Here is a 24415-nt window from a genome sequence, read left to right as displayed (position 1 = left end):
CAGGGGACTTGCGGGTGGCCTGGCAGAGTCCTGGATCCCCTGGGTCCTGGCAGGGCATGGGAATGAGCTGCCGGCAGCACTGGGACCACCCTCTCTGCTCTGGTCCTGTGACCTCCCTCTCCTTGACCACACCAGAGAGCCTTTGCCTGGCAGCGGAACCCTAGAGGAGCCCGGCTGCAGGGCACCGGAGCCTCGGGCCAGAATGGCCATAGCGCCCACCACAGTTAGAACTGGGTTCCCATGCTAACCACCATCGCAACCAGTTTGTGAGCTCAGAGGGGTGAGGGTGTCTGCTGCAGGTCGCATAGCTTCTAAGTAGCAGAGTGGGGATAAAAACCTTCTACCTGCTCTTTATTGTTCCACAGCCCCTTGGACGAAGGAAGAGGGCCCCCCCAGTTCTTCCTCAGGGAAACCTTCTTTGGCCAGCCCGTTCTAGAACCTCTTCCCAGACCACTGCAACCCTCGCCAGTGGGTCCTCTCCTTCATTTGGGCCCTGGATCCCTTGTGCTGTCCTGAGTCTCCTGAGTCACTAGGACTCCCATTCGAACTGGCCAGTTCTTCCTCTGGTGGCACCAATAAGGCTGCCTGTCCCTCCTTCCTGGGGGGGGGTGGGGTGGGGAGCTCTCTTCATGTACTCCTAAGATCACCATGGCTAAGCAACACTAATGGCTTTTAAGCTACTTAGGTTCAAGGACATTTCAGAAGGGGGGAAAGCTCAGCATCCTCTTCCCAGAAAAACACACAAACATAAAATGATGGGGACCATTCGAGGGGACCAGGGATAGGAAACGTGGCTTAGAAACAAGAGGGTATGGACTTATTCGAGCCCCAGGACAGCAGAATCAGGGAGACCCACACCTGGGCCCTAGCGGTCTGGGGCAGTGGGCAGGGACCAGGACACCACTCCCTGCAAGGACAGCCCCGTCTGTCCCCCTCGACCCCTTGGATGACTCACTCCCTCACTCTCTCTTCCCCGCTGAACATGGCAATAAAAGTCAGGCAACGCTGATCCTCAAGGGATGGATGCGAGGGCCGCGGGGGCCCAGCAAGCCTCCGCCAGGGCCACCGGGCACACATCCGCCGCGTGGGCGCTGGGCGGCCCTCACACGGCCCTGGCGGGGTGCCGGGCGGGAGAAGTGGGGCCTGGCAGCTTCCGCGCGCCTCGCCTTCCTCCACCTGCCCCGCGCGCCCAGGCGCTCTCAGCGCAGGCCGTGGGGGGCGCCTGCGGGCCGCGGGAGCTCAGGGGTCCCACGCAAGCCGCCGGGGTCCTCGGGGTCCTCCGAGGCCCCGCAGGGCAGCGTCCTTCCCTGCCCCCACGCACCCGCAGACAGCCCCTGCGGGGCCCGGGCGCTCCGCGCCGCCGGGAGGAGAGCAAGCGCCCGCGGGCGCCCGCTGGTCGAAAGTTTGGAGGCTGCGCGAGGGGGCGCCGCGGGGAGGGATAAAAGCCAGCAACAAAGAGCACAGACCTCATCCAGCAGTTGGTTGACTCGTCCCAAAATAGCCGTCTCCATTTGCTGCTCCCCACGCTCCGCTTCCAGGCGCAGCACCCGGGCCTGCAGCTCGGCGGTCCGAAAGTGGGCGAGCAGGCTGAGCGCCAGCGAGCACAGGGCCAGCGCCAGCAGCCCGCACGACCCCGGGCTCGGCAGCCGCGCGCAGCGCTCGGCCGGCGCCGCCGCCAGCGCCACCGCCGCGGGCGCGCCCGGCTCCCCGGGGCCGCGGGCACCGGCGGCTGCCGCTCTGCGGGCGCGCTCCGCTACCATCCCCTCGCGTCTTGAGAACCAATAAATAAATAAATAGAATAAATAAAGGCGAGAGCCGCTGCCCCGAGGCGCGATCCGAGCTGCTGGCAGGGGGAAAATGTCCCTTTCCTTTGCTCCCGGCAGGGGATGGAAAAATTAGCGGCAGGAGGGGGAAAGCCGAAAAAAACACAACCAGCGGTAATCGGGGTGCACCCAGGTGAGAAGAAAGTTACTTCGAAGAACGTTCCAAGTCCAGGAAAGTTAGGGGAATCTGGACGGCTCTCCTTCTCTCCGCCCCGTTTTTCCCTTCAAGTGTCTGCAGAGTCCTGGAGTTGGTTCTGCGCTGTCCGTCCTTCTTGGTGTCTCGCGTCTCCCGGGCGAGCCGGTTTCAGTCCCGGGGCGAAGGGGCGCGCATGGAGGGCCCCATGGGCAGAGGTGGGTCGTGGCCGCTGCCGAGGAGCGTTGGGGCCGATTCCGGCGCCTCTGTAACTTGACACACTAGCTGCGGCTGAACGGATCGGATGAGCAATCCGTGCTACTTCCCAAACTAATCTCTCCCACCCCCCTCCCTCCTCCTCCTCCTCCCCTCTTCTCCTCCACCTCCTGCGGGGCCGACGGTTTGGATTTATTTATTTATGCAAACTCGCCCGGGGTGGGGGGCGTGGTGTGCTGGGCCCGCTGCCCCAACCCGCCGGCCCGGGAGCCCCTCTCCCGCGCTCCCTGTCCCCTTTGAAGTGACACTTGGGGTTATTTATAGGCAGGAAGGGGGTGTGGAGTGGAGCGGGGGCTTTACTTCTCTCCCTTTCTCCGGATTCACACCGAGGGACCTCTGCCTTCCACCAAAGTGGCAAAGGCCAGGATCACTCTGCTTTCCGAAAAGTTGGCAAAGGCAGCCTTAGGGATCCTCCAAGGAGCGTGGCTGTGTTCTTGTCGGGCACCTGGATGGATTTCTAGATCTTCAGCAGGACGATCTAAATCCCTTCGGCCACCATTGCTCCCACCCCCAGGTGTCTTGGGTCTCATCCCCTCCCTCTCACCTCAAATCAGTTTCACATTGGGCTCCGTACCTCCTGCGCCCTGCAGCCCCAAGCCTTTGGTGGGGGCTCATTCCACCTACTACATCTTTAACATCTTTACTCTGGGGTGAAAAGTCAGCCCTCCAGGGGGCAGCGGAACTGACCTTCTTTTCTCTCTTTCAGGACCAAGACATAACAAGGTACAGGAGAATAAAACTGAGCAGAAAGGTTCATTCCAAGGTATCTGAGAGTCAGGTCCCGATTCCTCTCCTTCCTGCCTGGCACTGATCTGAGACCCACTCCATCCCTCTGCCATCAGGACAGCCTGCCCAAACAGCCCAGCCATCGAAGGAAGGTGAGCACTTCTTACACGCACTCAGACTCCCTCCCCGTGCAAGAGTCCTTCGCTAACCCCGCTCCCTCCTGCAGTCATTTCTTAGGCTCTGGTCAAGAAAAACTGGTGGCTAGAGGGCATTTTGTAGTTTCCTCTCTTGTCACCTCCCCCACTTTAAGTAACATTGTATCCCAAGACCTTATCTCCCTGCGCCTCTTGACATTCCTGCAAATGAGGTGGTGGGACTGAGTTCCTGGAGAAAGCCCACCTCCCAGGAACAGTGGGCAGGGGATGAAAGGCTGGCCTTTGGGATGTGAACTGCGGGTGGGGGTGACAAGAGTGTTGTGATTCCATTTTAGAATAACAGCTGTGCCAACTTCACATTGTATATATTGACTTGGTGGAGCCCGATATATAAGAGAGTATCAGGGCACACCTCACAGTGTGGCACATCTAATAGAGTAACGTGGTAAAGTAGTACTCATATGTAATCCATGCTATAGCCTCGTCCCCTGGGTCAGTCAGCCGCATGGAGGACTACAGGGATAGAAAGTGATGCTGTGGAAAGCGCTGGTGGCCAGGAGTTCCAGGTCAGTGCCAGTTCTAGCATTTCCTTGATGTGGGAAACCCATGTTTCCCCACCGGGGATAGATGTCTCCACTGGGCTGTGCACACAATCCCTGAGAGAACACGCTGGTGTTGGAGACCACCAGGGGGCGCCAGAGAATTTCTGCACTAAGGTTAAGTGCCCGAGATTGGGGGAATTGGATCCTCTACCTCCACCCCCACCCCACCCCCAGACAAGTGGGAATGGAGGGACTGAACCTGGGGGGGGGGGCTAGTTTCATTCCTTCCACCTTCCACAGGCTGATCTTTCCCCTTTCAGGACTTAAGGAGCTCTCAGGAATGCTAAGGCAGTGAAAACACTGATTTGGGGCTGGAGCATCCTCCGTGGCTGGAAACAAGGAAGGACGTGCAGTGCTAGCCTGACCCCAGCATCCCAACTGATATGTCTGAGCCTTGGGGGCTTCCAGGGGACTCTAGAGTCAGAGAAACCTGGGTCTAAATCACAGTTGTGTCAAGCTTGGGGAACTTAATGAGGTGATGCCTGCAAAGCTCTCAACGGTGCCTGAAACCGAGCAGGCTCTCAGAAATGGCATCTGCTTCTTCTTTAGGATTCAGGGTTGCTCGTCCCAGCCAAGATGCAGCCACTTCTGGGCTCCCAGTTGTGAAACAGAAAGAAATGTCAGTCCCAAGAGAAAGCAAATGAGTCACAGTCTCCATTTTCCCATGACTGGGGGTAGTAGCTGAGTGGGGGGCCCTATCCCCAGATGTCCCTTCCCTTCTCCCTGTATGTTCTGGGGAATTCTGCCTTCCAGTGAAGCATTGCCTACCACAGGCACAGAGGAACTGGGCTTATGTTGAATGCTCTTTCTGCAGAAGTGGGGGCTGGGACCCAGGGACACAGGGCTGAAAAGACCCTACTTTCCAGGAGCTTGAAATCCAGCGGGGAAGATTGGATATGTGCAAAAACAACGGCCACATGAAGCAGAACAGTGAAAATCCACAAAACAGTGCACAGGCTACAAGAAAGTGCTTTGGGGATTCCCAGGAAGAAAGGCAGGGGTCCCATAGCTCAGGAAGAATTTCTTGTTTGTACCAAGAAGAAGGCTTTCAACGTTAACCCAAAGACTTTGAACTTGCTCTGTGGCCATGTTTCTACTCCTAGAGAAAAAGAGATATTCTGGGTACCCGGATAGAGAGTTAAGAAAAAAATGCTCCTATGCACATAGGCTGTGCTGTTCATTAAGTATTTTCTGTGTTTTTCTGCTTCCCCATATTTGCTCCTGCTGGACTCTCTGTCAGAACGTCCACCCTTCGCTCATCAGCTCTCTGCACCTGAAAATCCTGTCATTCACCCCAAGCCCAATTTTAGTGCACAAACCCCACTTTTTTCCTCCTTGTTTGGGGCTTTGACAGCGTCGACCTCACACTTCCTGAACCTGTTACCATCCTGGGTTCTGAGTGCCCACTGCTTCGTCTACTCCTGTCCCTCCGGCCTGATTTTTAGTCCTTCCTGAAGACTCCTCTTCCTCTCCCTGGGTCAAAATGGGGGTTATATCTCCTCAGGACAGTCACAGAGACTCTGCTGGGCTGTGCTCCCCACAGCTCTTAATCTGACTGCACATCAGAATCACCCGTAGAGGCCACAGGAGTGCGGGTCCCTGTTGTTTTATCTCCAGGGCCTATTCTCACTTCTCCCCATAACTGCGGCTCAGTTTCCCCTAGGGGACCCCTTACTCCCAGTCCATGTGGCTCTGATGGGACTGACCCCATGCCCGGCTCTTATCTTCTAAGATTGGGAAGGGCTTTTTAAGAGAGTACCAACCAGAGCTGCAGGAGGCATCTTGCCACAATTCATAAAGATCTTACCTGAACATGAAGCGAGCATGGAGGCAAGCAGAGGTGCAGAGAGACTGAGTCCTGAAGATGTTATTTAAACTCCTGGATCAAATTGTGCCTGAAGTTCATCCATGCCTGCACTTTTCAATTACAGGAGTCATTTTTGCTCAAGCTAGTTTGAGTTGGGTGTCTTCTCTAACAAGTAAAAGAACCCAGAGTCACAGATAAGGGCTCCCTACCTTAGAGAGTGAGTCAGAAACTCTTTATGGTCAGAGTAGGGGCACAGGGAATCCCAGTCTCCCATCCTGTTTATAGAAGATCCCTGACACTTTGGGGTGTGTATGCAAGGTAGAAAGTCACTGCACTGAGCACTTCTCCTGGGGTGACCATGTCCCTCCCAAGCTCCAGTTTCTGTCTTGTTGATGATGACTATCCAGTGCGAACCCACAGCCCATGCCCAGCACTCCTCACCCACCTCCAGCTGCTTCCTGGCAGCTCCGTTAAGGGCTCCCCTCCCCACCAGCTCTCCTCATACTCAGTGTCCTCTGTTCTTCCTCCCTGTCATTCCCTTGGCGGGTGGCATTGGCATCATCCTGCTGCTCAGGCTGGATGGGTGCCTCCTCCTTCGCCCTTACATCCTTCATCCATTTGGGACCAAGTCCTGTCGATTCCATCTCCTTAGTTTCTTTCAGATCTGTTCCTCCTCTTGGATTCCTCTCCTCCCACTGCCTGTCCCACGCCTAGGATCTAAGCCGACCCAACTTTCCCGCATAATAGTGAAACCGAGCCCAAGGCGGCCTGGCCCGGGACCTGCCAGAACATTCCCCATGCACTGCACACTCCCTGTTGCTTTCTTCTCTCCCAGGCTTTATGATGGCTGGCACAGACAGCGCTCCTCCCAGCTCCGTTTCTGACTTTTGCATGCAGCGAGCAATGAGATAGAAGGGGCCTGGGCCCCCGGTGGCTTTGTGGGATTGAGTTGCCAGACAAGCCTAGACTTCCATGTGAAGGAGAGTAACCTGTCTCATTTGACCCACTGTTATTCTGGTCTGTCTTGTGTCACCTAAACCATGTCCTATGACCTGTGGCTGCCCTCTCCCCTAGGCTGTGAGTTTCTAGAGAGCAGGGGTCAACTGTGGTTATCTCTATATGCTCAGCACTCCGCACAGTGTAGATGCGCAAGAGATGACGTTTGAGTGAATGCACAAAGAAGTGGATGACAGATAAGCTCTGGTTCCTGCTCTCTCCCAGCCATATTGCTTACCTTGTGCTGCTGCTTCCTCTTTCGTAAGATTTAGGGCGAGGGAGGAAAAGGAGAACTGGGATGGATAAGGCCTTCCCAGCTCAAAAATTCATCCACTCAGTGAATATTTATGGAGTGCTTTCTGTTGCCAGGCCCCCAGCTGGTGCTGGGGACACCCCTGTGCCACATGGGAGGCTCGTGGTGGAGGTGCACAGGGACAGTGCTACAATGCAGGTCATGGGGGCTGCTTGGGGAGTGCAAAAGAGGAGCCCCTCCTAAGCTTGGGGTGTGAGGCCTGAAGGATGAGCTGAGTTAGTCAGATACTGCAGTGTGGGGAGGGCTTGCTCAGCAGAAGGATCTGCCTGTGCAAAGGCCTGGAGGTAAGAAGGAGCATGGCACTGTGGGGAAACTGTGAGTGGCTCACCGTGCTTGAAATACGCAGCGTGGAGGAGTGAGGGCTTAGGGTGAAGAGGCGAGCAAGGCCTGGGCAAGATGAGAGGTTTGGACTCTGTCCTGAGGGCAAAGGGTACCCCTGTGCTGGGTATTGGGAGCTACTGACCCATCTCCCAAAGAGCATGAGCTGAGGTCTGGGTAGAGAAACGGGGAGCAAGACAGTTCTCTTGGGCTCCAGCCGTCAATCCTGCCTTTGCACAAGCTTTGAATGAAACGTCTGCCCCGGCTAGAGTACAGTAGCATGCAGTGTCTCCAGGGAGAGTGCTTTGGGGTTTGGGGGCCAGCCGAGGGCCCCCGCTTGGAGCTGCAGATCAGAAATTTGGAAATGCCTTTTCCTGAGTCTCCACTTCCTTCCCACACAGCCACGCCAATCAGTTCACCGGCTGTGGCTGCAGAGCAGGGGATGGGGGTCAAGGGGCAGGGGCTGCAGATGTGCGGGGGAGGGCCAACCAGCCCAGGGGGCCCTGGGAGCCTTGTTAACTGGGGCCAAAACAAACTCTCTCATTAAGTAGAGAGCGGAGCCAGGTGTGGAGGCTGCACTGATGACATCGCCAGGGGCCCCTTCAAGCCAGCCGCAGGGCTTGGAGGCGTTTGGGCGCACGTGGTTTCGGGCCATGATCGACTGTGTGCATGTCTAGGGGTGGGTGTGACCCCAGCTGCCATCTAGCTAGACTCTCACTGCGTATACTCGCCTTTATCTGCTCTTGTGTTTCGGTGCACGTGACGTCATGCTCATTTCTGCATCCGCGCACGAGAAAGCATGTGCAAGGGAGTGCAAATGCCGTGGCTGACCAGAGCTGCCCAACAGTGCCGGTGGGCTGTCTCCAAGCCACTCCCCCCCCCGTGTGTGTGTGTGTGTGTGTGTGTGTATGCGAGCATGTGTGCATGTGCCCAGAAAGGGGTGTGTGCTGACCTCGTGTGTATAACCGGCTTTGGTCCAGATGTGCGTACAGGAACACGTGCCTGCTTCTGAGCAGTTGGGATCCCGAACTGTCTTGGAGTGAGTGTGGCTGTGACCAAGGACAGTACTGCAGTCCTCTGTAGCTGCATAGCAAACCACCCCGAGACTTAGTGCCCTCAACAGAATGATTTACTGTTTCTCACAATTCTGGGAGTTGATAGGGTTCAGCGGAGTGGTTCTTCTGTTCCATGGAGTCGTGGCTGCGTTGGGGAAGGTTGGCACAGGCTCGTCTGGGGCTGCAACATTCTAGATGGCCTCTCCTTCTCCAGGGGCCACTCTAGGTGGCTTCTCATCATTCCAGAGTCTTTACAGCCTGGTGGCTGTCTTTCAAAGGGAGAATTCCAATAGGACAACCCCAGTGAGCAAGTGCTTATGATGCCTCTGCTTGGATGACACTTGCTCATGTCCAACATGTGGCCCAAACAAGTCACATGGCCAAGGCCAGATTCATGTGGGCGGGGACTACCCAAGAGGCTGATCTGGGAGGTGTGGTCCCTTGGAAGCCACAGATGTAACTGTCTCCCCAGTCTGAGACGAGTGTTTGGTAGGACCTGCTATAAGTTCATTTGACTCGTAAAAGTAGGATTTAGGGCATATTGTGTTTGCAAAGGCCATGCCCAACTGTCCACCCTAGTGCCCAGACCTTTCCCAGACCAGTAACTGGAGGCTCCAAGCAGCCCACAGCCCTCTGGTCTCTGGTGGTCCAAGAATAACTCAGCAGACTTCTCCTACCTGGCATCATTCCATCACCGGGCAGACGCAGTTCTGGGACCCATTTTCTGCTCACTTGGAGGCTGTTCTGAGTGGTTTCGGGAACTGGCTCCACTGTTTACTGACAGTGTGACCTTGGACAAATGATGTCGCCTCTCTGCACCTGGTTTTAAAATCCAAAATCTGGGGAGAACACGTCCTATCTCGTAGGGCCATCATGAGGATTGGATGCAGTGGTCATGCTAAGCACCACGTCAGCACTCAACATGAGACCATCATTGCCACTATAATACTGCAGAGATTTGGGGATGCATGACAAAGACCAAACAAAAGTCCATACCTCCCCTCAAATCCTGTGTTCCTACTGCTGAGAGGAGGGATGGTGGAGGTCACTGACCCATCATTCTGTCCACACCTATTACTGAGCTCCTGGGTGGAAGCAAAACCCAGAGTCAGTGCTCACAGGGTCTGCAATCCCATGGGGCCTCTGTAGGGACCTACATGCCATGCCAGGCAGCATGAGCAGAAGGCCAAAAATACAGACAGATGAGTGACTTGGGATTTGGAGAAGAGGAGATGGATGGAGACTTGGATTTGGGGAGAAGGTGCAGGAAGTGTTCCCGGAGGAGGTGAGTCCTGAGCAGGGTTCTAGAGCATGGAAGGATCCAGATTTTAAAAAAGAGCTGAGAGGATAGAACAGAACTTCCAAACTTTTGTGGTTGATTTTTGCCAGGGATGTATCACGTGATCCCCTGAGCCCCAATAGCCCCAACCATCTGTGTCTTCCATCTCTTTCTTCTCGGGTGGCAGGGGCAGGTCATGTTTGGCATACATACAAACACTCCCATTCCCATACCACGGGCAGACATTACTAATCAATTACAGAACACCACTACACACACACCCCTTAGGCTTCTCAAAGCAGGAAGCTATTATCAACCACTCGAGGTTAGTGCTTGGGGTGAAAACATTCTGCTGACTCAGGTCAAGTTGAAATAAAGCACCACCTTTGAAACCTCGAAACTCTGAGTCCTGGCCTCTCCATGTGCAAACTGCATGGCTTTCAGTGTCTTTACCCCTCTGGATCTCAGCCTCCTGCCGGGGGCAGGGGAATGTTAATTCCTATTCAGAGGAACCTGGGAGCCTCAAATGAGATCATGTGTGCGAGGCTCTAATACAGTACAAAATCCATAAGAGATGATGATGACGATCATGCCGCTGGCAGACGTCAGAAACCATGAGCAAAGGCATCCATTCGGGTCCCATTTGCAGCTTTTTGGAGTAAGAACAATCAGTTGAGGGGTGGGAGTGAGAGGCAGACCCTCTGAGCTGTCAGCTGTGAACACAGGGCTCAGAATCTGGGCCTCGGCACGGGGAGGGTGGAAGGGCATCCCGAACATGTGCTCGGAGGAGCAGCCCAGGATTTGGGCTCTCCCTGATGGGGGGAAGAGCTGTCAGAAAGACAAGCAACTACGGGTGAAGAGACAGATGTTTCTGGTTGATGACAGATGGGTAAGGAAGAGCACAATTAGTTTACTGAAGCCGATCCCTGTTTACCAGCATCTGGGAGCTGCAAGTTATGGTGTCGTGTCTCTGGGTGCCCTCCTGTTCCCCGCCCTCTGCCACCCCCACCAGCCACCCCTGCCACCACCATGACAGTCTTCATCTTGACCGTGGAGCTCAGTCGTCGAGTCTTCCCTTAGGAGCAGCTCTCCTGGTGTGAAGTGGGGAGTATCCCTATGCCTTGCCCAGAAGAAACTTGGTAGATCCCCCAAGCCTCCACGAGCATATGGCACCTGCAGAAACTGCACAGAGAAGTCAGAGTGTGGTCCAAGGTCACACAGCACACTAGTGCAGAGCCAGAGCTGGGCCAGGCCTCTTCTCTACCAGGCATTGCACAGCCCCCAAGTTTAAGCCTATCCCAGTGTCTGCACTGCAGCCAATGGCCAGTAAATCCAGAGGACGCTTTGCCCTCTAGTTCCTTCTCCCGCAGTAGCTGTGAACGCAGAACTGCCTGGAACATTTACTCCTGTGAACCTCATTACGAAGGCCTTTTTTCCTTTCTCTTTTTTCTAAAGGCTGTAGCTTTGTTAAGGTTATTTCTGAAGTTGGAGAGAGAAATGCCCTGTTTGTCTTTCCTACACACCCCACCCTCTGTCAGGAAATGAGGGGTCTTGCTTTCTTTGAGCAATTCATTCCTGACATGAGCTCGCTGCTGACAGTCAGGTCGGCTGTGGTTGTGTTAACTTTTGTCTTCCCTCAGCTTTTTAAGGCTCTGGGACAACATCTGGAAACAGATGTTTGCTTGGAGATGGAGCAGGAGTAGGAGGCACTAGGCCAAAAGCAAGGCCCCGCCCCCAGGGAAGGGGGGCAGATGTGCGGAAGGTTGTGGCAGGCTGTGGGTGCTGGGCGAGGGTGGGAGCCTGGCACATCGGAAAGAGCAGCTCCCCCTTGGGGCTGGACACAAGCGCCTGTCATGCTGGGCCTGCCCAGGGATTAGGGACAGTGCTGCAGAGGTGCTGGACCCAGTTTGCACAACTTCCCTTTTGGTTCCCGTCTTATGGCCAAGGACTAGGAGTACAGCTCCTTGAACATGTCACCTTTCTTGTTTCCCAGAGATGGAAAATTCCTGAAAGTCTGGAGACTTCATCAAATTCAAATTTGTTGAGGTTCCAAATGTGAAGTTCAGGGCTCAGCACCTTATAATTCTCAGGAAAAGAGTAATAATGGTGGTGATGGTGGTGATGGTGGTGATGGTGGTGATGGTGGTGGTGGTGGTGGTAATGGTGGTGATGGTGGTGGTAGAGATGGTGGTGGTGGTGGTGGTGGTGGTGGAGATGGTGATGGTGGTGGTGATGATGGAGATGGTGATGGTAGTGGTGATGATGGTGGTGGTGATGATGGTGGTGGTGATGATGGTGGTAGAGATGGTGGTGGTGGTAATGGTGTGGCGATGATGGTCGTAGAGATGGTGGTGGTGGTAATGGTGGTGATGATGGTGGTGGTGGAGATGGTGGTGGTGATGGTGGTGGTGGAGATGGTGGTGGCGATGATGGTGGTAGAGATGGTGGTGGTGGTAATGGTGGTGGTGATGGTGGTGGTGGTGATGATGGTGGTAGAGATGGTGGTGGTGGTGGTGGTGATGGTGGTAGAGATGGTGGTGGTAGAGATGGTGGTGGTGGAGATGGTGGTGGTGGAGATGGTGGTGGTGGTGATGGTGGTGGTGGTGGTGATGGTGGTGGTGATGATAGTAGTGAAGGTGATGGTGGTAGCGGAGGTGGTGATGGTGGCGGCGGTGGTGGTAGTTATGGTGGTCATAGTGGAGGTGATGGTAGTAAATGGGATAGGTGAATGTGTATACAAACTAGGATACCCACCTGCTCACCAAATTTCTCCCAGTTGCCACATCTGTACTCAGCACATGACCAAGCTGGACCGATTGCAAGAACACATGTATCTTGCCATTGTGATTGGTCCAAAGGATGAACAAGTCACACCAATCAGGGACTTTGCTCGGAATTTTCCAATCTGAAGTTGGAAGACAGAAATTCTTTTACTTTTGGGTCACTATGCAGTAAGGATGTAAATCCCTGGCTCACTTGGACAGGGGTCTGTCTGCAGAAGGAGAGAATTAAATGAACAGCAGAGAGAAGCAGGGATAAGAGATGGAGAGAAGGAAAGCATCCTTTTGGCTTTTGGATGTTGAGTGCCCTGGGCATCATTATCCCTGGGATGGTCTTGCCCTTTTGATTTTGGGTGTGTAAACCCTCATCTCTCTGTCTTTTTCTCTCTCTCTTTAAGCTCATTGACTTGGGTTTCTGTCACTTCCTACCAAAGGGCTCCGACGGACCATGAGCAGAAGGTGATCGTGGAGGTGTTAAGATAATCACATGAGAGGAAGCCTAACAGTGATGACAATAGAGATGACAATGAAAATAGCAAAAACAACATCAGTGTTGGAGGTGGCTATGGTGATGAACTGCTGCTCATATCAGAGGTCATGGTGAATGTGGTTTACATCAGATGGTGACATCAATGGGAATGATATTGGTGATGATGGTGGTGGTCATGTGATCGATCATGAGCATCAAGGTGAAGAGGCTAAGGCTTTACCAGCCTAATCTGGGTATATGTCTGAGAAACACAGGTCCAAAAGATCCAAGAAATGACCACAAAGAAATGATGGGTGAAGGAGAACAAATTTTTCCAGAATGTCAAGTGCTGTCCTTTTTCTTAACTCAATAAATCCTAGTTGAACCTGGACCTGGAGAAGAGGGTCACAGATGGTACCCCATAGAACTTCATAGCTATGTTGGAACCTTCTGGAACAGAAAGACCCAGCGTCCCCAACCAGGTCCTTTTGAGAATCCCAGGTTCCTCTAGGGGTTCAGACATCAGGCAAGATGAACTTGGGGTGGGCCAGCAAACATAAGAGATCACTGCATCTTGTGTTTGACCATTTACAGTTTAACTGTGGAGATCTGGGACTATTTGTTCATCATGGTCTACTTGGGGGAAATGAGTTACTTCTGGAGAATAATAGCAACTGATTTTGTTAAGCATTTACTATGTGCCAAGGACTGTTCTAAGTGCTTTATATATATCATCTTGCAGGATGAAATCCTCCCAACTGTACGTATTTCTATTTGCCATGTAACAAATGAGGACACTGAGATGCAGAGAGGTTAAGTAGCTTACCCAAAGCCACATTGTTAAGGAAGGCAGGGTGGGAAGCCAGGCGGTCTGGGCTCTGGATCCCATCCCTTGACTCCTACCCCTCTGGGAAATGTGCTCAGGGGGGGATAGGAGCACCAGGAATGCTTCTGGTCCAGGACCTTCTCCAGTGCCTCCCCTTCTATTCTATTCTACCCAAGAAAGCATTTTCCAGAAGGAGGGTCTAAGGCCAATAAGGACAAAGTATAGTTCTGTGGGTCCCACGGAAAAAGCCACCTGCTTTAGGGGGCTGCCTTGTGCCATTTCCCATGTGGGGAGGAGCTCTGATGGAGGAGAGCTGGGGTATTGGGAAGACACCACCTCTCCCTTGGGGTTTAACTTCTCCTCTCAAATAGAGGGCTCTTGTGAGCAGTAGTGAGCTCTATGTTTCTGCCTCAGGCATAAGACTGTGGCTTTGGGGTCAGACTTTGGGGTATATAATTTTCGCTTCACCAAGTTGGGCTGGTAACTATTTCTCTGAGAATCAATTTTCCCCCTTGTAAGGTGTAGACAGTAATTCCCATTTCCCATGTTGTTGAGAGCATTCAATGTATAAAGGGTCCAGCCCAGTGCCTGGCATACAGGAAGCGCTCAATAAATGTCAGCCAGTTCTTATATTGATATTTCAATTCCCTGGACTTCAGTTTTCTTCTTTCGCATTTTCCTTCTCACTCACGAGCAAGATTTCTGTTCTGCTCTAAGGAGAGAGGCCTAGGAGGGAAGAATCCTGTGGCTCAAGAAACCCAGACCTGACTTTAATACAAGAGGGTCAGTAATGGCCCCAGAGCCATCTCCCTCCCCCAGAAATTACAGATTCCTGTAGCTGTACTTTTACAAATAAACACATGCCATTTCCACAATGGAAAATTTTCCTTAAAAAAATAAAAAAGAAAGTAAAACACTCTCCTGTCTTTTCCCTGGGCCAAGTAGAACTAAGAAAGATAAATGAAGCCTTCTACACAGACGTAGGAGGTTCCAGCTCCGGCCCCCACCCTGACGTGGTTGGAGCTTTGCTGGAGCACCCATCCCCAGTGCCCCTGGGAGGCCTTTGGGGGCTCTGCAAAGGGTATGTCTCTTTTGGGGGAGGAGGAGGAGGCCGCTCCCTTCCTTTTAGTTCTTTTTTTCCTTCTCAGCAATGCCCCCTGCAGGCAGCCAAAGCCACCGCACTCACTAACCCTATTTAATTCAGCAAGGTTGACCACGCGTCCGGCACCCCACACCCAGGCCCTGGTCAAATGAAAATACTCAGTTGGTTGAGCGTCTCCCTTTGGCTCAGGTCATGATCTCAGGGATCGAGCCCCACATCAGGCTCCCTGCTCAGAGGGGAGCCTGTTTCTCCCTCTCCCTCTGCTGTTCTCCCTGTTTGTGCTCTCTCTCTCTCTGTCAAATAAATAAATAAATAAATAAATAAAATCTAAAAGAAAAAAGAAAATATTTGTCCCAGATCACCCAGCCAGTAAATGGCAAAGCCAGAACTAGAAGGAAGGCTCTGATATCCTGGCCTAATTTCCTCCCATACCTGCCACTCTCTGCCCCTTCAAAGCACAAACTCCAGACACACTCTGACATCAATTCGTTGGTCTGGGCCTGATAAGGAGACCTGAATCCAGAGTTAGAAGCCACGGGCTCTGTCCAACTACACTTTCGCCCCAACCCCCCGAGTCCCCCTATAGGTCACTACCAGCCCTGAGTCTCCCTTGTCTTCTCTGCAGAAAGGGGTTGCTGCGTGAAGGTCCCAGTACGTAGCAAGGACTCAGTATATATTTTCAAATGCACACACAAGAAACCATCATTGTTTCGCAAGGAAGGATTTGGGGGATATTGATGAATGGATCTGCCTATTCTGAATTTTCCACTTTTTTGGCAATGAACATACATTGCTTCTCTAAGAAAAAAAAATGTTTTAAATAAAATGCAAACAAGATGTCTGTGCTTTCCCACTACATTTCTTTTCCTAGCACTTTTATATGGACACTTCTGTGGGCTGCCCAGACTTGAAAGCAGCTCAAAAATGTTTGGAGTGAATCAGTTAGAAGGCTTTGGGTTGCAAATAATGTGACCTAGGATTAGCAGAGCAATGCAGCGCCACCTTCTTGGTTTCAGTGATTGGTTCAAGGATAGACACGTGACCCAATCTGGGCCAATGACTGCTAGGCCCAGGAGCTTGTTTCCCATACTTAGGGAAGCAGAAGCTCCTCTTTTCTGTTGACTTAGAATCCAGGAGCATGTCTCCTGGAGCTGCTGACAGCCATCTTACCACAACTTGGAGCCTGAAAACAAAGACAATCAGAAAAGGGTAAGTCTGAGAAATGGAAGTGGACCACGACTGCTTCTTAGTGATAATTTGAAACCCTGGAACAAGCTGCACCTAAAGCTGGAGCTGTCTTGGATTTTCAGGAATATGTTCCAAAAATTGTCTTTTTGCCCAAGGCTGATGCATTGGGCTTTCTTTCTCTGGCACCCCAAAGTGTCCTAACTGGTAGAGCATGTGTCTCACTTACCCCACCCCCACACACCTTGGGCTAAAAGCCACTGATTTATTTTGTGCAGGACCCAGACTTTCAATGAGGACATGGTTTCCCTGCCAAATGCTTCCTCCTGGGGGTGTTGAAACATGAGGTCTGTTAAGAAGAAAAAAGATTTGTCTATAATGGGTTAAAGTCATGTGGTCAGGCCATCATCACTGTGGTCATTGCTATGAAGTGTTGAAGAAAGAGGTGCTCTAACGGGAGCAGAAGAGAAAGGCAGGCACGGGTCACCCTGACAAAGACATCGCTGGGGCAACTATGGGCCACTCCCTGGGGAAATTAAGCCTGGCTGTTAGGAATGTTTCCCAAGAGAATGTGCCTGGCTTTGCTGCAAATTCCTACACAAGCCCTTCCTCAAATGGCTAAATAATCTGAAGAGCTTTGCTATGTATTTTTCATTCCACACACTATTTGCTTTGCCCGCCTGGCGCAGCCGGCCAAGTTTAACCCGATAGAGACATTCTTCTTGCAGAATTCAAGTTCATGGACTCCCATAACCGGAGGGACTGTGTGTCCATGGTCCCTCTGTGTGGCTTTGATCGTGTCCAACTGAGCCGACGTCACCGAGCATCTTCCCCTGCCAGGTCCTCGGTGAGCACTGATGTGAATTAGATGCAACCCCTTGTGCCTCAGAGAGCTCAGAGCTGGGGGACGGAGGATGTGAGGGCGACAAGCTATTACGCCAGGCTGAAAGAAATAAGGGCACGTGAGGGCTGGGGTTGCAGCATGGGAACGTTGGGAGCAGGGGCAGGGGGGATGCAGGCATGGCAGGACTCAGAGGTTCTGCCTTGGCACTTACCCTGCAATGGTGGGAGAAACTCATGCCAGGGAGAGCGGGGAGGCTCTCCAGGCCAAAGGAACAGTGGAGCAGGGATGCAAATAATACGAAGCCATGTGATCATCTTTCCTCCCATCTTCCTTAGGCTGTGTTTCTGCATCTAAAGCTCAAAGGAGGTCATGAAAATATCATGCTCAAGGGGTTAACTGTCAAAACTGAGACTTCACGGGCATATTATGGCTCCTATCCCTAATTAAGTTCTTGCTTTCTTGGCCAGGACTCTCCTTTCTTTGAGCCAATGCGACAAGCTCAAAGCAAAGCCAAAAATTGTATGTCTTGTAGCATCATGGTGGTTTCTAACCCAGCCTACTGCAGGAGAAACCGCTGGCAAATATCGTGGCTCCAGACTCTATCTGTCACAAATTGGCCACATGAGATCATGAGCTGGTGGTGGTGGTGGTTACCATTGCCACACTGTTGGGGGTTGGCTTTTGAGCACAAAGGATTTGAGAAGGGGGGGCTGAATCTGTTTCCAAAAGGTGATGATGGGGTGGGATGGGAGCATGGACTGAGTGAAGACGTTGCCCAGAGGGGAGAGGGAGAGCTAAGAGGGGTGGGGCAGACACAGGAGCCGGATCTGGGGGCATAGACACTGGCTATTTGCTGGAGTTTACTAGCTCTGCTATGGGGCTTGGGACAACCATTCAGCCTCCCTGCGCCTCCTTTAGGAGAGATAAAAATAATTGGGGGGCGCCCTGGTGGCTCAGTCGGTTGAGTGTCTGACTCTTGGTTTTGGCTCAGGTCGTGATCTTGAGGTCGTGAGATTGAGCCCCACATCCAGCTCCGCGCTCAGCAGGGAGTCTGCTTGGGATTCTCTCTCTCCCTCTCCTTCTGCCCCTCCCCCCATTTGTGTGCATGTGCTCTTTCTCTCTCAAATAAATAAATAAAATCTTTTAAAAAAATAATTAGAACCTCTGATAGTGGGTGATGATGTATCAGTGATCAAATACTGCATAACAAATCATACAAAACGTAGTGATTTAAAACAGCAAAAAATTGATGATCTCCGATGGTGTCTGTGGTTCAGGAGTTCAGGAGCAGCTTGGCTAGGCAGGTCTAGCTTGGGGTCTCTCGTGAGGTTGCAGTCAGATGTCAGTCGGGGTTGTACTCATCTGAAAGCTTGAGGATCCACTTCCAAGCTGTCAATGGCTTTTGGTGGCAGGACTCAGCTCCCTTCCAGGTGACATCTCCACGAGGCTGCTCGAGTATCCGCATGACATGACTGTTGCCTTCCCCCAGTGTAAGGGATCCAAGTGACCAAGATGGAGACCGCAGTGCCTTTTATGATCTATCCTTGGAAGTCACATATTGTCACTTCTGCTGTGTTCCGTTTGTCACACAAGTCTGTCCTAATTCCATGTGTGGGGGGGTGCCCACCGAAGGAGTCAAGAGGCTAGCTAGCCCAGTGTTCCTGCTAGCCCCCACGATGCATGACCCTCCCACATGCTTCCCAGGCCCCCCGAAAACATCAGCTCAAAGTCCAGAATCTCATCATTTAAAGCAAATGCAGATGTGGTTAAGGCTTGTTGGGTATAGTTCTGCATTCAGTTTAGTTGGAGATGAAGGGACTTGAGGAGCCAGGAGGGACCTGGAGTATGATGGGGCAGGGAGCAAAGGATGCGGGAATTATAGTCAAGGCAAGGAGCAAGGTATGGGAGGGGGAAATACCAGAGGTGGGGAAACATTGGTTAATATTCAAAACACTAACCTGAAGTGTTGTCAGGGCTCCCCTGAAATTTGGAGAGGTTTAAGTGACGCTGTAAAGGTAATGTCACTAGTCACAGATCCAATATGAGAATCTGGAACCTCCTTCTGGACGCCAAAATACAGTATTTGGTCATGCTTAGGGATGGTGAGAAAACTTGTGTGTCCACCAGTTTGACTAGACCGACCTGGGAGAGAAAGAACTGAAGTAGTTTCCATCCATTGCCCACGAGCTGCCTGGCATGCTTCTAAGCACTTTGAGCAAGCAGAAAAAAGCTGCTGAGCCAGGTCCCAGCTGATTCTTGAGCAGCATTGTTTTCTTGGAGGAAATCTGGAGAAGTGGGCTCTACTGTCAACTGAAGTTGCTCTTAATTACTCTTAATGTTTTAATGACCCTGATTGACCAATCAAATGGAATTTTTATAATCCTTAACTATCAAACACTGCTCTTCTGGAACTTGCTCCCTTGGCCTCTGTGATATCACCTCATACTTCTTGTTGTCTTCTTTGTCTCTTTCAAGAGCTCTGTGGTAGCCAGTCTCCAAGATGGCCCCCAAAGATTCCCACTGCCTGGAGTTTACCTAGTTTACCTAGTTACATAGTCACCTCCCACATTGTAACAGAGTTGGACAGCATGACCAGTAGAATATGGCTGAAGTAATGATATGTCACTTCCAAGATTAGGTCACAAAAGACCGTGTGTTTTCCATTTTGGCCTTTCTCTCATTCTCTGTCTTGGCTCACTTACTCTGGGAGAATCCAGAGACCATATATTGAGGACCCTCAGGTAGCCTATGGAGAGGCCCACTTCTCAAGGAACTGAGGCTTCCAGCCAATAGCCATGAGGAACTGAGGACTCCAACCAATTGCCACATGATCGAGCCTTCTTGGAAGTGAATCCTCTGCCCAAATCAAGGCTTTAGATAATGCAGATCCAGCTAACAGCTTGACTGCAGCCTTATGAGAAACCCTAAGTCAGAGCCACCCAGCTAAGCTGTTCCCAGGTTCCTGACCCTCAGAAACTATGAGAAAATAAATGTTTGTTTCTTTAAGCTACTAAGTTTTAGGGCAACTTGTTACTCAGAAATTAATGAGTCCTTTTCCTTGACCCCATAATGGAGCTCCATGAAATGTTGTTGTTCTGTGGGATTCCACTCTGGGTGACCTCATTTCTCCCTCTCGGCCCTGCTGGGGTGGGGCAAACACTATGGGTTGCCTGTCCAGTAGTCATCCCACACCCCCTACTTCTCTCCTGCTGGCAGAATCCACTTCCCATAGTTGGGGCTGAAAATACCAGAGACTTGTTTACTAGCTTCCCTTGCAGCTAGAGTATGGGTACAAGATCCAACCCTGGCCTAGGTACCTGAGGAATAGTCTGCTGTGTGCTCTGAGAAAAGTTTCTCTTCCTAATAAAAGGAGGGAAATTAATGAGAGGCTCTCCTTTTGCCTTGCAGCTTTTAAATGTCATGTGAAGCATAATGCTTGGAGCTATAACATCTGCTATTCTAGGAAGTGCATTTTTTTCCCCATTATATTCCTTAGTCACATTGACAGAAAGCCCAGGAGAAGGTGCCCTCCTTGGGGGCTGAGCAGTTTTCTCAGCCTGTTTCCTGCCTGCAGAATTTTGCAAGCCCAAGAGTTCAACCTTGAACAGTCATAGACCTTTTAAGTCCAGGACTGTGATTTTTTTTTTTCTCCCAGTACCACTCATTTAAAGATGTAGCAATCTTCTTATTTGATTCTGCACAACTTCATGTACCATTAACTACATCGTAAGTTTTTATTCTAGATATTCATTTTAAATTGGCTGAATTTCTTTCCTCTCTTGTCCCTGTTGGCCCCACTTCCTTGAAGCCACTAAGTTTGTGGGCAATTTATCACAGGTTAAGTTGAGTCTGGCAGACTTAGATAGGAGAGCCCTCCTTCCAGTTTCTTTCCCCTAAGTCAATTTGTCCAATTGAAAAGTTGGCTTCTTCGTCTCTTCAGAGTTTCAACAATGGATATGCAGCCATGCCATCCATTTGATAGTTGCCAAGGCTAAGATTTTTCTCTGGCTGCATTTAAGGGGATTTTTGCTTTGTGACTGGTTTCAGCAATTTGATTATAATGTGTCTTGGTGTGGTTTTCTTTGTGTTTATCCTGATTGAAATTCATCGAGTTTCTTGAACCTATGGGTTTATATTTTTCATCAAAGTTGGAAACTAGTTGGTCATTATTTTTTTCAAATACCCACACTCTTTTCCTGGGACTCTCATTACATGTGTGTATGACCATTTGTCCATCAGGTCAGTGAAGCTCTGTTAATGTTTTTCTCTGATTTTTTTTTTTTTCCTCTCTGTGTGCTTCAGTTTTTCCTGTCTTCAGGTTTCATGGATCTTTTTTCTGTCATGTCTAATTTGCTCTGTAGGCCATCCAGTGAATTTTTCATTTCATATATTGTATGTGTTAGTTACGATTCTCCAGAGAGACAGCACCAAACAGAATCTATCTCTATCTCTATATCCATCTATCAAGAATGAGATTTATTAAAAGGAATTGGCTCACACAATTATGGACGCTGACAAGTCCCATGATTTGCCATGTGCAAGTTGGGAAAAACCAGTGGCCTGAGAACCAGGAGTGCTGATAATAGAAGCCTCGGCCCAAGGGCGGGAGAAGACCAATGTCTTAGCTTGAGTAGTCAGGTGGAGAGAGAAAATTCAATGATTTTTCATCTTTTTGCTCTACTGGGGGACTCTCAATGGATTGGATGATGCCCACCCACATTGGAGAGGGCAATCTGCTTTACTCAGTTCGTGAATTCAAACACTAATTTCTTCTGGAAACACCCACACTAACATACACATAAATAATGTTTAGTGAGACATCTGCCTCAGTGAAGGCCATTCTGGCCTCAGTGAAGTTGACACATAAAATTTATCCTAACCCTGTATTTTTCAGTTCTAAAGTTGCATTTGGTGCATCTTAAAAATATGTTCATTTATTTTCTCATTATTTTCATATTTTCCTTTACATAATTGAATCTACTTATAATGGCTGTTTGAAATTCTTGTCTGCGAATTCTATCACATCTCTCATGGCTGAGTTGATTTCTTTGGACTGATTTTTTCTTTTTTCTTTTGGTTGTAAGTATCATTTCTTTGCCTCTCATATCTGGTGATTTTTGATTGGAAGATGGACATTTTGAATATTACATCTTCTTGAAGGCTGAATTTTGCTATCATTATTTAAAAAGTGTTGAGTTTTATTCTGGCAATTTACTCAGAGGTCAGCTCGATCCTTTCAAAGTTCATCTGTACGCTTTGTTAGGATGGGTCTGTAATAGTCTTCACTCTAGGACTTGCTAGTTTAGCTTTATTCCTTAGGTGTGGCCTTTTGGAAGTTTCCACTAAATACTCTGGGTGCTTAATGAGGTTTCTCCACCTTGGCTGGCCTGAACCTGAACATCTCCCAACTCTGTTTGAGCCCAGAGAGTGGTTTGGTTTACAACACCCAGTGGTTACTCTGTCTCCGATATTTGTTCTTGTCCAACCTCATGGAGACTCACAGTACATGTGCACAGTGTGGTTATTAACCAAAGGCTCCAAATGAGTCCTTTGCAACCTTCTGAAGCTCTTTCTCTGCATAGCTCCCTCATCTCCAATACTCTGCTCTGCAAATTCCAGCTGCATCTGTTCTCTGAATTCTGATCTCTTGTCTTCCCAAAACAGTGAGACTTCTGTGCTCCACTCGGGCTTCCCCTCCCAGGCCCTGGTCTGGTAAATGCCTCTAGGCAGAAAGATTGATCCGTGAGTTCATCTTATTTGTTTTCCTTCCCTCAGGGAACACAGTCTTGTTCTGCTGGTTATCCAGGGTCTGAAAACAGATGTTTTGTGTATTTTATCCAGTTCTCTACTTGTTTATGGTGGTCAGGGGCTAGCCCAGTATCTGTGACTCCATCATAGCCCAAAGCAGAAGTCCACACAAGATAAGTTTTCCTCAGCCTTGCTGACTGAAAGCATTTCTCAATTTTACATTTTACCATTTGGGGTTGAGCAGCAGTTGTCTCTTCCAACCCCACAAGCACTAATTAGGGGACATTTAATTCTCTCTCATTCCTGCTAGTCAACCAGCCGGTTCTTTCCTGACCCTATCCCTTTCTGTCTCTTGCCAAGCGCAGCCAAAGGCAGCATCATAGCTACTAACTAGAGTTTTCTAGTGTTTTCTGTTCCTGGGGTTACAAGTCCTTTGGATCCTTCATCTGTCATCATGTTATTGCAGGGCATACAGTTAGACATGATGGAGGTGGCAGAGCTAAAGATCTGGGTCCTTGATAACATCAAGATGACAAAGGAGCCCAGGACCTATCTCCAAACTTATTAAGTGAAATAAATAAATGCCTTTATTTGTTTTAGGCACCTTTAGATGTGCATTCTATTCCCCAAAGCCTAGAGCTTCCTGATGGACACAGGGTGGTCCCACCTCCTTCTATGGTTTCTAAGCTCATGCCCCTCAGGTCACTGTCACCAGTGCAGATCTTCCCCCTCAGGGGCAAGCTCAGACATCCACCTGCCTGCAGTCCTCGCCACAGGACGTCCTGCCCTGTGCTTCAAACGCATCATCCAAAATCGATCTTATTTTCCCCTCCTAAACTGCCTTCCCTCAGGATTCTCAATCTCAGTTGAAAGTACCACCATCTGCTTTGTAACCCAAATTGTAAGCCTGGCTGTCATTCTGGAATTCCCCTTTCGCTCTCCTATTGATATCCATAAATCACCACGTCCTACTAATTTTGTCCCCTAAGCATTTCTCAGATACATCCCCTCCTTCTCGTTTTTCCTACTACTAATGAGGACAGGCCCCTGGCGCCTCTCTCCTGGGCTACTCACAGCCACTCCCCTCCTTCCAATGCATCCTCTGCCCTGCATCTATCTTTCCGAAACTCAAATTTATCTGTCTCACTCCCCTGCTTAGGACATTTTAATGCCCCTGCCCTTGTTTATATGATGAAATCCAAACCCTTACCAAGGCTCCAGGTTCTGGCCTCTGCTGACTTCTTCTGCCCCAACTCTTGCCAATCCCTGTCTTCATGTTACATCCCAGTAACACTAATTTGTGGCTGCTCTCCTTAGTCACCCTGCTTCTTCTCCTCTCTGAGCCTTTGTGAATGCTGTGCCCTCCCTGAGATGCCCCCTGCCAACTCTACCCCATCCCCCACTTTTTCCCTGCAAGCATCTGTATATCCTACCAAGTAGAGGGTCACCTTTTCCTTCATCTAGAATCTTCCATGGTGACACCAACCTCCAATCTTGTACAGTTATCCTTTTCTGTGCCCCAGTAATCTTCATACACATCACTCCTACCATGCCTACCACTTCGCTTTGCAAGCATGGTTGTGTGTCTTTCTCCTCCTCCAGACTGAGTGCCTTGAGGGCAGACACTGGGACTTACTTAGTCTTGAGTCCCAGGCTGTGGCCTATAGTAGTTGTGCAATGAATATTTAACAACTAAATGAATCACCCAATAAATCCCTTAGAGCACGTCTCCTACAGACCATCTCTGGAATGCTTAGTGGTTAGCTCACTCGAGTAAGTAGATTAACTTAAAAATAATAAAACTGTGTTTCCTTAAAATCATTTTCCCACCAGCACTTTCCTTTAATTAGTACAATCAGGGACAAGAGTGTATTTGTGGTGAAGTTTCCATAGCACTTCTCTTGGAAGGGGTATTATGTTTCCAGAAGCAAAGAATCATGGCTTAGGAAGAAAAAATGTGAACAGAGCATGGCATGGA

The 24415-nt window shown here is 50.3% G+C and overlaps 1 protein-coding gene across 1 annotated transcript in view; it reads right to left on the bottom strand.

The window, feature by feature from the left end:
* The window catches only part of COL13A1 (collagen type XIII alpha 1 chain), a 144498-nt gene extending 142738 nt beyond the window's left edge, over positions 1–1760 (bottom strand). Inside the window, 1 exon segment of the mRNA XM_032423878.1 lies at positions 1467–1760. Within this exon segment, the coding sequence (XP_032279769.1) occupies positions 1467–1760 (294 nt within the window).
* Positions 1761–24415: the final 22655 nt, after the last annotated feature.

Source organism: Phoca vitulina, unplaced genomic scaffold (genome assembly GCF_004348235.1).
Source record: "Phoca vitulina isolate PV1807 unplaced genomic scaffold, GSC_HSeal_1.0 scaffold29, whole genome shotgun sequence".
Lineage (NCBI taxonomy): Eukaryota > Metazoa > Chordata > Mammalia > Carnivora > Phocidae > Phoca > Phoca vitulina.
Note: the sequence above shows the minus strand (reverse complement) of the source record. Positions and strands in the feature narration are given on the sequence as shown.